At 52.1% G+C, this 12,253-nt stretch overlaps 4 protein-coding genes across 4 annotated transcripts; 2 read left to right on the top strand and 2 right to left on the bottom strand.

Moving 5' to 3' along the window:
* Positions 1 to 812: 812 nt before the first annotated feature.
* On the bottom strand, positions 813 to 2,112 carry J4E87_006128 (uncharacterized protein; the record flags this gene model as incomplete). Its single annotated transcript, XM_049377733.1, has 2 exons — positions 813 to 1,969; positions 2,025 to 2,112. 2 exons carry the CDS (start codon positions 2,110 to 2,112, stop codon positions 813 to 815), a joined length of 1,245 nt encoding a protein of 414 aa, XP_049232774.1.
* Positions 2,113 to 3,565: 1,453 nt separating this feature from the next.
* J4E87_006127 (uncharacterized protein) lies at positions 3,566 to 3,919 on the bottom strand (the record flags this gene model as incomplete). Its single annotated transcript, XM_049377732.1, has 2 exons — positions 3,566 to 3,839; positions 3,915 to 3,919. The coding sequence occupies 2 exons, from the start codon at positions 3,917 to 3,919 to the stop codon at positions 3,566 to 3,568; spliced, it is 279 nt and encodes a 92-aa protein (XP_049232773.1).
* Positions 3,920 to 4,685: 766 nt separating this feature from the next.
* On the top strand, positions 4,686 to 5,557 carry J4E87_006126 (uncharacterized protein; the record flags this gene model as incomplete). Its single annotated transcript, XM_049377731.1, has 2 exons — positions 4,686 to 4,693; positions 4,918 to 5,557. 2 exons carry the CDS (start codon positions 4,686 to 4,688, stop codon positions 5,555 to 5,557), a joined length of 648 nt encoding a protein of 215 aa, XP_049232772.1.
* Positions 5,558 to 7,251: 1,694 nt separating this feature from the next.
* Positions 7,252 to 12,191, top strand: DCL1 (Dicer-like protein 1; the record flags this gene model as incomplete). Its single annotated transcript, XM_049377730.1, has 5 exons — positions 7,252 to 10,264; positions 10,365 to 10,584; positions 10,631 to 10,855; positions 10,905 to 11,353; positions 11,416 to 12,191. The coding sequence occupies 5 exons, from the start codon at positions 7,252 to 7,254 to the stop codon at positions 12,189 to 12,191; spliced, it is 4,683 nt and encodes a 1,560-aa protein (XP_049232771.1).
* Positions 12,192 to 12,253: the final 62 nt, after the last annotated feature.

Here is a 12,253-nt window from a genome sequence, read left to right as displayed (position 1 = left end):
CTTCTGACTCTGTCCAGGCTATCGCCAATTACCGATACCGACAACACGGTAGCCTCGTACCCATACCACGATGTGCAGCCTTGCCCCGTAACTCCCTCTTATCGCAAGGATCCCGTCGTGCTTCCGCCAATGGCCTCGTGGTAGCTCATCCGCGCCATCCCGCTCATTACATTTTCCATCGCACCTTCTCTATCAAGGTCAGCGAATCCAGCGCCCTCGGCTCTGCTTCCGATCGGCTTCATACATAGTAATACCGCGCAATCAGGGTTCGCAAACGTGATCGCCCCCGTGGCCGCAGGCCGTCAGAGGGGCTACGCAGACCCAACAGCTTGGCCAAACCCTTGCGCTGGTCGATCATAACATGAGCTTGTGCACTGAGACGACATACCTGCAAACCTAGTCGAAAATCGCGTTATGCACACTGATCACTCTAATTCTTCCAGATTGTTGACCTAGACGACATGGGATCTCGACTCAATACTACAGTACTGCGCCTCAGATAGTCTCGTTCATAGTGCTTCAATATAGCACTATGTACTCAAACATGCGTCAATCACACATCTGCAATACCGTTTTGTACGGCGTCGCTTAACCGGCTAAGAGCGCACACAGGCACATGCAGCATGGAGAAACGCTAGATGAGCTCATTTGTTTCAATGTGAGGCACAGTAAGCACGCTGCAGGTACAGTTCGGAAACTTTTCATCGAACACTTATGCATTGACTATCTGAAAGTGTTCCCTAACATCTACTTGCCTGCTACGCCGGCACCCAGCCGTCGACACGGAGTCTGCCCTTCTACTCAAGAAATATCTATGAAGGCACCGCAACGACCTGGAACTGGTAGTTGCAAAGCGGCTTCGATTTCGTCACCTCAATACTTCCATACCCGCCTCCCACCATGGTGCTTCCATCCCAAACCTCCAACTGCACCTTACCTGGGACCAACGTCTCCAGGCCGGTGAACTTGAACTTGTTAAATCCTGGCTTGAGTTTCTGCGTTTGGTCCAGCTTCTTTCCGCCAACGTTGACAACAGCGATGAGATTCGTCTGGCCTTTGGCGACGAGTAGAACGCCAGACACGGCATCTTCAGCTGCCTTTTTTATGTCTGCGGAAGGCGGCACCTCGTCGTTGGTGCATTTGCCATTGACGGTAAGAGTGTGGTGCCAGAAAGTGCCTTGGACAGGTTTGCCATTCGTGGGATACATGTTAGCTGTTGTACGATCGCCTTGCTTCCACGCAGCGATGAACGGTTTCAGAATCTGCCAGTATCCAGTATGGTCGTACCCTGTTATGACCTTCGTTGTGTTTTCGTTCAGTGGCGTCGAGTGCAGGTGTCCCATGTAATGGCCCTCGCCGGCATCGTTCCAGGTCTGAAGCTGCACCATATCAGGCTGGACACTGAGGATCTGACCGAACCGGTTCTCGAGGTTGTCTTCGCCGCGACGGTACCAGTTTTGCTTATAGTCCAAATGCTTCCATTGATAAGGTGAGATGCCCATCATGAACAGCTTCTTGGCCTTGTTGGCGGCGTCATTGAACACACGGTCCGTCGCGTCAGATACGGCGACTTTGCCTTCGTTTGTCGCAGGCCATGAGTTCCAATTGAACACACCGTCAATCGCGCCACGGTCATTGAAGAAGTTTGCGGTGGGGTTGTAGATCTCAGAGAAGCCAGGGACGACGAGGACGTTGCCCACCTTTCCTTTGAACTTGTTCCAATCGTCGTTGGAAATGGTCTCGCCACCAAATGTCGATAGGACAGGCTTGGTCTTGCCATCGGAAGGGTCCGTCATTAGAAGATAGGAAGGACGGCCCTTGTGATCGTTGAAGTACTGGGCGTAGTTCGTAGGTTTCCCCAATAAGCCTGGGTGGTGATCCATGGAAAAGAAAAGGCTGAAACCGCCAATATAGTCTGCGTGATCGAACATGTATTTAACAGTCTGGTTGGACCAAGACGCGAACTGATCTGTTCATTGTTAGCCCGGGTTTCGATTGAAGTTTTGTGGATGAAAATCACTCACCGAAGTTGAGCGCGAAGCCGTTCAGACCAAGCTCCCTCGCTTCCTCAATATCCTGCACAACCTCATCGAGATCGAGTTGACCGACCATGTAATGGGCGACACTGTATGGGAGCATCAGTATACGCTCATGTTTACGAGCGGGCAGACTTACATCGGCCTGTCAATGAGCATCCCCCGCGGTGCAACGCGGCCAGCAACAGCGCTGGCCAAAAGGCCAACAACAAAAGTAGGAACAAAGCGCATACTGAAGAAACACTCGAGTAGTTCACGAATGTTAAGCCAGCGATGTGGTTGATGGTCGACAATGCAGCCGCTCCCGTCGACTTTATAAATCTCGAATGCCGAATGATGTTAGGCCCTTCGACCGGCAACCTGCGTAAGGCGACCGACTACACAGCCCGTGGCTGCTGGCAGCCTCGCCGTTCAGACTTGCAAACGGCACGAGATGAAAACTAGGCCTCCTGGCAGGGATGGTTACACTGATGGTAGTAGTTTTAGCCCCGCCGTCTTTTCCACTTTACCCGTATCCACACACACGTACTTTTCGCGCAAGATGTCTTTTCTACTCTTGAAGCTATATATCGCGGCTCCATGGTTGAGCAGAAAATTCCCTTCCGTCTCAAAGTTCAGATGGCAGTGGGCGCAAGTACGCCGAAATTCCCGTGGTAATAATAACGCGAATGCGAAACAATGACAAGGACCGTCCCGCGCATGTCCGCAACGCCACAGGACGATTAAGGCCACCAGCTGTGGACCTGCAAGGCAGTATCGGTTTTTAAGAGTTTCCGTGTTTAGATCATCGAGACTGTTGGCCTCTGTTCTAGAATAACGCGTCCACTGCATCTCTACTCGGTGTTTTGCGCGACGGGCCGTAATTGTGGATGAAGTGTGGATGGAGAGGGCTTTTCAAACCAATCGGCTGCTAGTGCTGGGCATTATTGCTCCTCGGTCTCCCGATTCTCGCTGCACTACGGTCCGCTTTCACGATGGGGGCCGGTGGATTGATCAGAAATCAGATCATAATGCCGCGTTTTTGCATGCTTGTGGGTTGATGTGATGCATGGAGTGTGGGCATCACTTAAGCGATTGTCCGAGTACGGGTGTATGATGCGACTTTACCTCGGCGAGCACCAGTACCTACTGTAGGTACTATCGGTTATCAGGCACCTCTTTTGGATGTTCTTATCCACCTATTGAGCTGTTGCGGTAGTGGCGACCTAGCCGCTGTATTACTACAAACTACGTCTTAGAGCCGGACAGGTCGGCGAGTATGAGCCTCGGTCATGAAGAAGTGGAACGAGTGAGCTGTCGTAACGCAAGTTCTTCTGTTGTCGGTGCATCTCGCTCGTGTTGTGACGCACAATGCCAGAACGACGGGTACTGGAACTATGACATGAGACGTCAGATTGGAGAAGTCAGCTATCGCTTGGCTAAACCGGAAACAGACGTATATCGCGTTCTTCCACCTGGTGCCCTTCTTCCAACATCGATCTTTCTGTTCCTTCCTTCTCATAGATCCCGTCCTGTCTCCTCTTCCCAGTCTACTGCTTATCACCCCTCTCGCCCAATCCCTCTTTCCCTCCCTGCACCTTTGTCTCGCCCCCAATTCCCGTCGTCCGAGTAGGCTGCGCCTGGTGATCTGGCTGCTTCGCCGGATGGTCGTCGCCGGTCTTGTGCTCGTCAGGCGACGCACTCGATTGCTGGTCGGTGTTTTGCGTGTCCGAACGCATCTTGGCGTTTGGTGCGGCCGAGGAGTTTTCAGAAGGGTCTGGGAGGTTGGAGGCAGGATTGGGCGTGTCCATCAGCTTTGCATAGCTGGGTGTAGTGGTGAAGGCGCGGAGTTGAGATACGACAGGGCGCTGGAGCGCGCGGAGGCGGAGGCTGATAGACAACATGTTTGGCAGATGGTCGTATGCTGCGTGATATACTGGTTCAGCGCGTTCAATTGTGTATTAGGTGGATTCGTAAAGCTGAGTGGTCTCCAGAAAGTCGTGTTGGAAATGCCGTAAAGCATGACGAGTGTTGTGGATTCAATCGTTGCACGAAGATGTGATGTCATCGTGACCGCTTCGGCAGTGGCGAAGATCCATAATTCCCGTAAGAAGTCGTGGTTTTATGATTTCGAGTTCTGTGATATAGCTCTGTGCATCGAACATATGCAGGACCGCGATTGATGAACTGACGCGAACAAGACGCGTCCCAACGCCAGCCAGCCCTCAAGGTGTGCTAGCTACACGTGCTACGTGCATTAGCGCCGCCTGACTGTGCCGCATCGGGTTGCGCGCGCCAACACTCTCAGCACTTGGGATGGAGCAGAGCCTCCCAACATTCAACGAAATGTTCAAGAAAGCGTTTTGGAAACGAAAAGAACGACCAATCACTGCATCGCTTTCATCTGTCGCAAACAACATGCCAGACTTTGTGCTTTTCGGAGACTCGCTCACCCAATGGAGCTTTAGCGAGGAAACGCAAGGCTTCGGGTTGTTTCTTAGGCAACAGTATCAGCACAAGGTACGGATCGTCAACGAAGGTAATGCGAATGAGTTTCTCCCACCATCTTTCACTCCGCATTTCGCGTAGACGCTTTCTCGTTTATCCTTTTCAAACTGAGTGATCAGACGAGCTGCAAACATGGCTAAGATTGTCTTGTTTGGCGCATCCATGACCGAGTGGAGTTTCAAAGAGAAGACGCAAGGGATTGGATGGTTTCTTGGGAATAAGTACCTAGGGAAGGCAAGGGTTGTGAATGAAGGTACTACGGCATGATATGCTAGCGCGTTGAGCAGCAAGAACAACATTGAAAGCCCAGATCCGATGCTGACAAGCACGATAGGCAAAGCAGGGTACAAACCCCAATTAACGTTGACGGTCGGCGCACTCACCAACTACGCAGCTACACGTCAACCCGTCTGAAAGCAGACTTTACCCGTATAATAAGCAGCGCAACAGCCCCTGAGGCGGCACCGACCCTCCTCTTCACCATCTTCCTCGGTGCAAACGACGCCTGCTTCATCGGCGAGAAGGAGTATGTTCCCTGGCCCACCTTTTCAGCGAACATACGGGAGTTCCTCGACACCATCCTCACGGAGCAGGCTATGGAGAACACAAAGATAGTTCTGATCACGCCCCCACCCATCAATGGGTCTGTGGTAGATACTGGAGAAAGCAGGTCTGCAAGAGAAATACAGGAGATCAATGAGTCACGAAAGGAAGGACCAAGGTACAAGACTTACATGAGTAAGAAGAGGTATGCAGATGGGCTTATGCAGATCGCGAAAGAGTACGAAGAGACGGGCAGAGTCGTTGGTCTCAACTACTGGCAGCACATGGTGGACGCAGTCATTGCAGAAGAAGGATGGGAGTACGATCAGGATGTGCCACCGGGATGCGGCTTATTGGGCGCAAAGACGTTCCCAGCGGGCTGGTTTACGGACGGGCTGCATCTCAATGTCAAGGGATACGGAGTGCTGAACAAGGAACTGTACGAGCTGGTGACGGCAAAGTGGCCGGAGTTAGCAGCCGAGAAGTTGTAAAGTCTTCCCTTGGTGGTGCATTTGTTTTGCTGGGTATCTGATCTGCCGCTCAAACCACGCTCAACCTCTGTTCAAAGTGTTACCCGAGCCTTTGGGGTTCGCCTCTACATACTCATCCCACGCTCGCTGCTTCATCGTCTCTTCGTCCGCGGCGACAAGATCGTCCTCGTTCGGTTCAGCCTGGATCTCAGACTGCGGGCCTCCACCCTCGATCATGCCACCCCGGCGCTTCTCTTCCTCTAGATATTCGTCAATCGTCATAGTTGGCAGGCTGTGATCCGGACGGAAAACGTTCTTCTTTAGGGTCTGACGGCTATCCAATAGCGTAAAAGGCCGCATGGGTTTGCCGTCGCCGCTCAAGATGGGGCCGGAATATCTCAGGCCGCCATACTGACCATCGAGGCGTTCGGAGTATCCGTCTTTATCTCTGCCGTCCTGTCGGCCGTCTGGCGCTTGCTGTTCCTGTCCTTGTGGGGGCGCGGGTGGGGCTAGCGAGATGATGTGCAGTTCTTGAGCCATTGACTCCAACGAAGCGAAAGTCTGATGCACCATGAACGCCAAGTTGGTCAAATGCAACTCTCGTACCACTTGCTCATCCTGCTCGGCAAGTTTGGGATTCTGTCGCAGATACTGTTGTTGCAGGCCTTAGCTCTAGGTTCGACCCTTGAAAGCAAAGTTAGTGTGGACACATACCTCTAGTTTCCGCTTCAATTCCTTCTCCTCCCTGAATCGCGAAATCTTTGCGTCCCGTCTCGCCGCGGCATCCCGCGTGTTGGCGGTAGAGAAGTTGTTCTTATCTTCCGCGTAGACTTCGAAGAGTTTCGCATCTGCCTTGCCAAGCACATCATAGGAATCTAAGAGCTTGAGAAATCGCTCATAGTGTCCCCGTGCCCGCAGTAGGTTCTGCTTCCGTAAGGCTACGTCGGTGTTGAAGATCTTCTGTACGAGTTCTGCCAAGTGGTAGTTTATCGCCATGTATCTAGAAGGGTAAGCGAGGGCCCACGTGCACGGTATCTTGCGGTTGTAGCATAACACGTACTGTAGATCAGACGACGATATGTCTTCCAGTGTCTCATTCGGACTGAAAAGCGACACCTGCTCGGATATTTTCAGGCATTCTTCGTACGTGGCGATTGTCGCGCTAAGGTTTTCCTGGTAGGTCGGACTGTTTGCTTCGTACGACGAAGAGAGCTCTGCGCGCGCCCTCTCCGCCTTTGAGAATAGACCTCGTAGACTCTGCGGCTCGTTCGTCATGGTAGTGGCGTTTGAGCGGAAAATTGTCGTGATGTTGAGGAAATGGTAGTGGGGATACACGTGAGAGCGTGAGCAGATGCTGATGAGTCAGCATTGCCCCTTCCCAGTTCGCGTACCCCGCTATCGCCGCCAACACACCGCGTCTGTGAAAGCGGTAACACCACAGTGACAAACGCCTGGTATGCTGCGAAATATCTCCGGCATGTTCAAACGGCTGCGGCTGTTTGATTGGGTCAGCACGTGCGGCTTCGGCTGAGCATGCGGCGTCGGGTACCTACACTGTTTGTTTGCTCTCTTGCCCGAAGCAAGACGCGCGACAGTTGCGCAAATATCAGCAACACGCTCTTGCCCTCGATTTTCAATCACACTCACCATAGGCTTTACCTCTCCAGACCTGTAATAAGCTTCGACTGTACCCACGGCATTGCGCCACGACAAGCATGACTTGGATAATATACGAGAAGGACGAACATTACCACTCCTTCGACGACTCGTCCTCGTCATCCGATTCTGACATTGAAGAGACCGCTACCAAAGATGAGAGCCAGCGAGGCTCAGATGAAGACCCAGATGGCGATGATGACACCGCACGTACGCATGGGCCGAAGACCACATCGGAGAGGCGCAGAGCGCAGAATGACGTCCTGAAGGCCTTTGCTGCTAACATCAGCTCTCACTTGACACAGAAGGAAGTTGATGATGCTGCTGCAAAGACCGCCAACGAAGAGCAGCTGTCGATCCGCGACATACTCGCCAGACAAGAGGGCACAGTCCGCATCACGAACCCTCGCGACTATCAGACTGAACTGTTTCAGAGGGCCAAGAGTGAGAACGTGATAGCGGTCTTGGACACTGGCTCCGGCAAGACTCACATCGCAACTCTACTTCTACAGCATGTTCTCAATGACGAGCTCGAGCGCCGGGCCGCAGGCGGCATCCACAAGATCGCCTTCTTTCTAGTCGACTCGGTCAACCTGGTCTTTCAACAAGCAAATGTCTTGCGTTGCGGCCTTGATCAGAAAGTGGAGGGCATATGCGGCGCCATGGGCGCATCGCTTTGGTCCAAAGCGACTTGGCAGAGCCATTACGAGAAGAACATGGTAATTGTATGTACAGCCGAGGTCCTTGTTCAGTGTATGATGCACTCCTTCATTACCATGGCTCAGATCAACCTCCTCATCTTCGACGAGGCTCATCATGCCAAGAATAACCATCCTTACGCTCGCTTGATGAAGGACTACTACGTACACGGACTGGACCCCTCCCATCGACCTCGGATCTTTGGCATGACAGCTTCTCCGATTGACACAAAGGGACTGTCGGTCGATCATATCAAAGAAGTTGCCAATGACCTCGAGAAACTACTTCATTCCAAGATCGTCACTACTTCGGAGGGTGCTCTCGCTTCGAACAGTATCAGCAGGCCTACCGAGGAGATCGCAGTGTATGCACGGCTACAAGACCAATTTGAGACGCCTCTGCACCAAGAGATAAAAGCAAAGTATGGGGACATACCGGCATTCAAGAAACTATTCTTGGCCTCCAAGCGCTACGGTTCCGAGCTCGGACGCTGGGCGTCTGACATGTATTGGTCTTTTGCTTTCGCTGACGAGCAGAGCCGCAAGCTCGAAGATCGCGAGCACTTGAAGCATAACAAGGCTAAGCGAGATGACGCCGCGCAGGAGTGGGACGCCCAGTCCAAGCGCTTACAGGAAGCGGCCACATTCGTACAACAGTTCGATTTCGGTTTGTGTACCTTGAGCGACACAGATTTGAGTTCCAAAGTTCTGAAACTTCACCACTGGCTCCAGCTATACTACGAACGCGGCGATGAAGCACGTTGTATCGTCTTCGTTGAGCAACGGCAAACAGCTCGGCTGCTTCAACTCATCTTTTCCCAGATCGGTGGACCGAACCTCCGCTGTAACGTGCTCGTCGGTGTCAACAATCGTGCTGGAGAGCACAACATCTCTTTACGGAACCAGATCCTTACGGTGGCCAAGTTTCGTCGCGGCGAACTCAACTGTCTGTTTGCTACATCTGTGGCGGAAGAAGGCCTTGATATCCCTCAATGCAACCTTGTCGTGCGGTTCGACCTCTATCGTACCATGATAGCGTACGTACAGTCTCGGGGCCGAGCACGGCACAGGAACTCGAAGTATCTCCATATGATTGAGCAGGGCAACGATGACCATCGCAGCCGGGTTTTCGACGTCAAGTTCGAGGAAGGTATCATGAGGAAGTTCTGCAAAGCTCTTCCCCAAGACCGTCAGATCGGTGGAGGCGAGGTTGACATGTTGTCGTTCGAAGACAAGATGTATCCAAGCTTTTTTACAAAGTCTGGTGCAAAGCTCACATATCGCTCGAGCTTATCAATCCTCAATCACTTCGTAGCGACGCTACCCGGCCCCGACAGACAGACCATGCTCCAGCCAACCTATGTTATCAATCCTGAGGTCAACTATGATGCTCAGGATTCTCAGCGGCGAGGGTTTGTTTGCGAGGTAATGTTACCGGAACATGCACCGGTGGTCTCGGTAACTGGCGACGTTCAAAGCAGGAAAACTATCGCAAAATGCTCTGCCGCTTACAAGGCATGCCTCATGCTTCACACCAAAGGCTATATGGATGACAACCTCCTCCCAACAACATGCAAAAGCTTGCCAGCTGGGAGAAATGCACTGCTAGCGCTTAGCGAAAAGAAGAAGGGTATGTACTCTATGTTGATCAAGCCAAATTTCTGGAAGGTGGATCGCGGAGTTGTCCCTACGCTTCTATACCTGACCGTCATCGAGCTTGACGCTGGCTTAGACCGACCTCATCAGCCTATGGGTCTCCTCACTCGCATTCCATTCCCGCAGATGCCGCATTTTCCTATCTACCTCACGGATGGAAGGCCCTCCAATGTCGTATCCAAATCTGTCTCGACTCCGCTGCCTGTATCGCCCGAGACGATAAAAGCTCTCACGATCTTTACTCTACGCATATACGAGGATATCTACAACAAGGTGTACGAGGAAGACGTCCAGAAAATATCTTATTGGGTTGTTCCAGTAACTCCGAGCCATGTGTCTTCTGTTTCGTCTGTTACCTCTCTCGATCAAATCCTAGACGTGGAGCAAATTCGCAAAGTCTGCAAAGAACCCACTTGGAAGTGGACACCCGAGACCAAGTCTGAGGACTTGCTAGATCGTTACTTCGTAGATCCAATGAATGGAGGTCGACGCTACTACTCCAACGACCTCGCAACCCATCTCAAGCCACAAGATCCGCCTCCTAAAGGTCTACCTCGCAGTGGACAAAAGTTCATGGCCACTATTCTGGACTACAGCGACAGCCGGTGGGCAAAGAGTAGAGACATATCAAAGTGGCATGCCTCGCAGCCCGTTCTTGAGGTGGAAAAGATTCCTTTCCGTCGGAACCATCTTGCATGCGTCGAGGATAAAGAGAAGGGTGAGTTCGATGACTTGAAGACTTACATCTGTCCAGAGCCTCTTCACGTGTCTAATGTGAGAATCCCGTCGGCTTGTGCGTATGAAAACATCGCTAACAGCACAGCTTTCGATACGATTTGTGGTCATGTGCTACGTATTACCGGCTCTCATTCATCGCTTTGAGAGTTATCTCATTGCTCTGGACGCCTGCAAAGTTCTCGGTCTCAACGTCAGCCCTGCGCTTGCTTTGGAAGCTCTTACTAAAGACTCCGACAACTCCGAGGAGCACGGCGAAGAAAAGATCAACTTCAAGAGCGGAATGGGTCCAAACTATGAACGGTAGGTACTGGGATTATTCAAGATTTCACCTGCTAATATGGTACAGTCTTGAATTCCTAGGGGATTGCTTCCTGAAGATGGCTACCTCACTTTCGGTCTTTGTCCAGCAGCCAGATGAAAACGAATTCGAGTTCCACGTCCGCCGCATGGAAATGCTCTGCAACAAGAACCTGATGGAGACTGCAGTGGGCAAGAAGCTGGTGGTCTCCGCAGATGGAACTGAACGCGATATTCAGCTGTACCGCTTCATTCGCACGGAAGCCTTCTCAAGGTATGTACAGTATATTTACTCATTGCTATACACGATCTAATCTGCATAGGCGCACATGGTATCCTGAAGGGGTGAAGCTCATGAGGGGTAAGGGTTTGAAGAAGACTGAAGACGACTGGCTGAAGCTCACGCATAATCTTGGCGACAAGAGCATCGCGGACGTCTGTGAGGCCTTCATCGGTGCTGCTTTCCAGCAGCACTACCGGGGCGGGCGATGGAACCCCGAAGACTGGGACGAAACTGTTAAAGCTGTCAAGCTTTTCGCCAACAGTCAAGATCATGTGATGTCGAGGTGGTCAGACTACTACGACGCTTATCAAAAGCCCAAGTACCAAGTTGCCGACGCCACCGCAGCGATGCTCAATACCGCTTTCAACATTGAGCTGGTGCACCCATATCACTTCAAGTACCCACGTCTCCTTCGATCTGCCTTCGCCCACCCCTCATACCCGTACATGTATGAGAATATACCCAACTATCAGCGACTCGAGTTCTTGGGTAAGTCTTCATGCAGATTTTGTGCATACGATTACGCTAACCTAATGTTCCTATCCCTACAGGTGACTCTCTTCTCGATATGGCGTTCATCATGCACCTCTACTACAAGTACCCAGACAAGGACCCGCAGTGGCTCACGGAACACAAAACACCCATGGTGTCCAACAAGTTCCTAGGCGCTGTGTGCGTAAAGCTCGGTTGGCATGTCCACATCAAGCAGAACACCGCTATTCTGAGCTCCCAAATCCGCGACTACGTCTTGGAAGCTGAAGAAGCAGAGCGAGAAGCGGATGGTGCCGTTGACTATTGGGTCACCATCAGCGAACCACCAAAGTGCTTGGCCGACGTGATCGAAGCGTATACAGCCGCCATTTTCGTTGATGCAGAGTTCGACTTCAGCGTCGTACAAGACTTCTTCGATAGGCATCTCAAGCCCTTCTTTGAGAACATGACACTCGACTCGTACGAGAACTTCGCTTCCAACCACCCTACCACCCGTCTCAGTCGCCTCCTCGGTATCACTTTCGGCTGTAGCGAATGGCGCATGGGTGCCATGGAGACGGAGACGCTCATTCCCGGTAAAGGCAAGGCTGTCGTCGCTATGGTCATGATCCATGGGAAGGTGTGGTTCCATTCCCTGGGCCAGAGCGGCAGGTATGCGCGTGTGAGGGCCAGCCATGGAGCGTTGGAGAAGCTAGATGGGCTTCCGCCTTACGAGTTCAGGAAGAAGTATAAGTGTGATTGCGTGCACGAGGGGGAGGGCGAGGGCAAACAGGATGAGGAGGTGGTGAAGGCGAAGGAGGAGCTGATGAAAGAGGCCATGGGCTTGAGCATCTAGGCCTGGCTCGGTGGTATTTTTCCTTTCGATATGAGGCAATGAGGAGACATGCGCAGCATACA

This window comes from Alternaria ethzedia (assembly GCF_023757985.1).
Source record: "Alternaria ethzedia strain BMP 0044 chromosome Unknown scaffold_13, whole genome shotgun sequence".
In the NCBI taxonomy this organism is placed as follows: domain Eukaryota; kingdom Fungi; phylum Ascomycota; class Dothideomycetes; order Pleosporales; family Pleosporaceae; genus Alternaria; species Alternaria ethzedia.
This window is presented reverse-complemented; position numbering and strand designations above follow the sequence as displayed.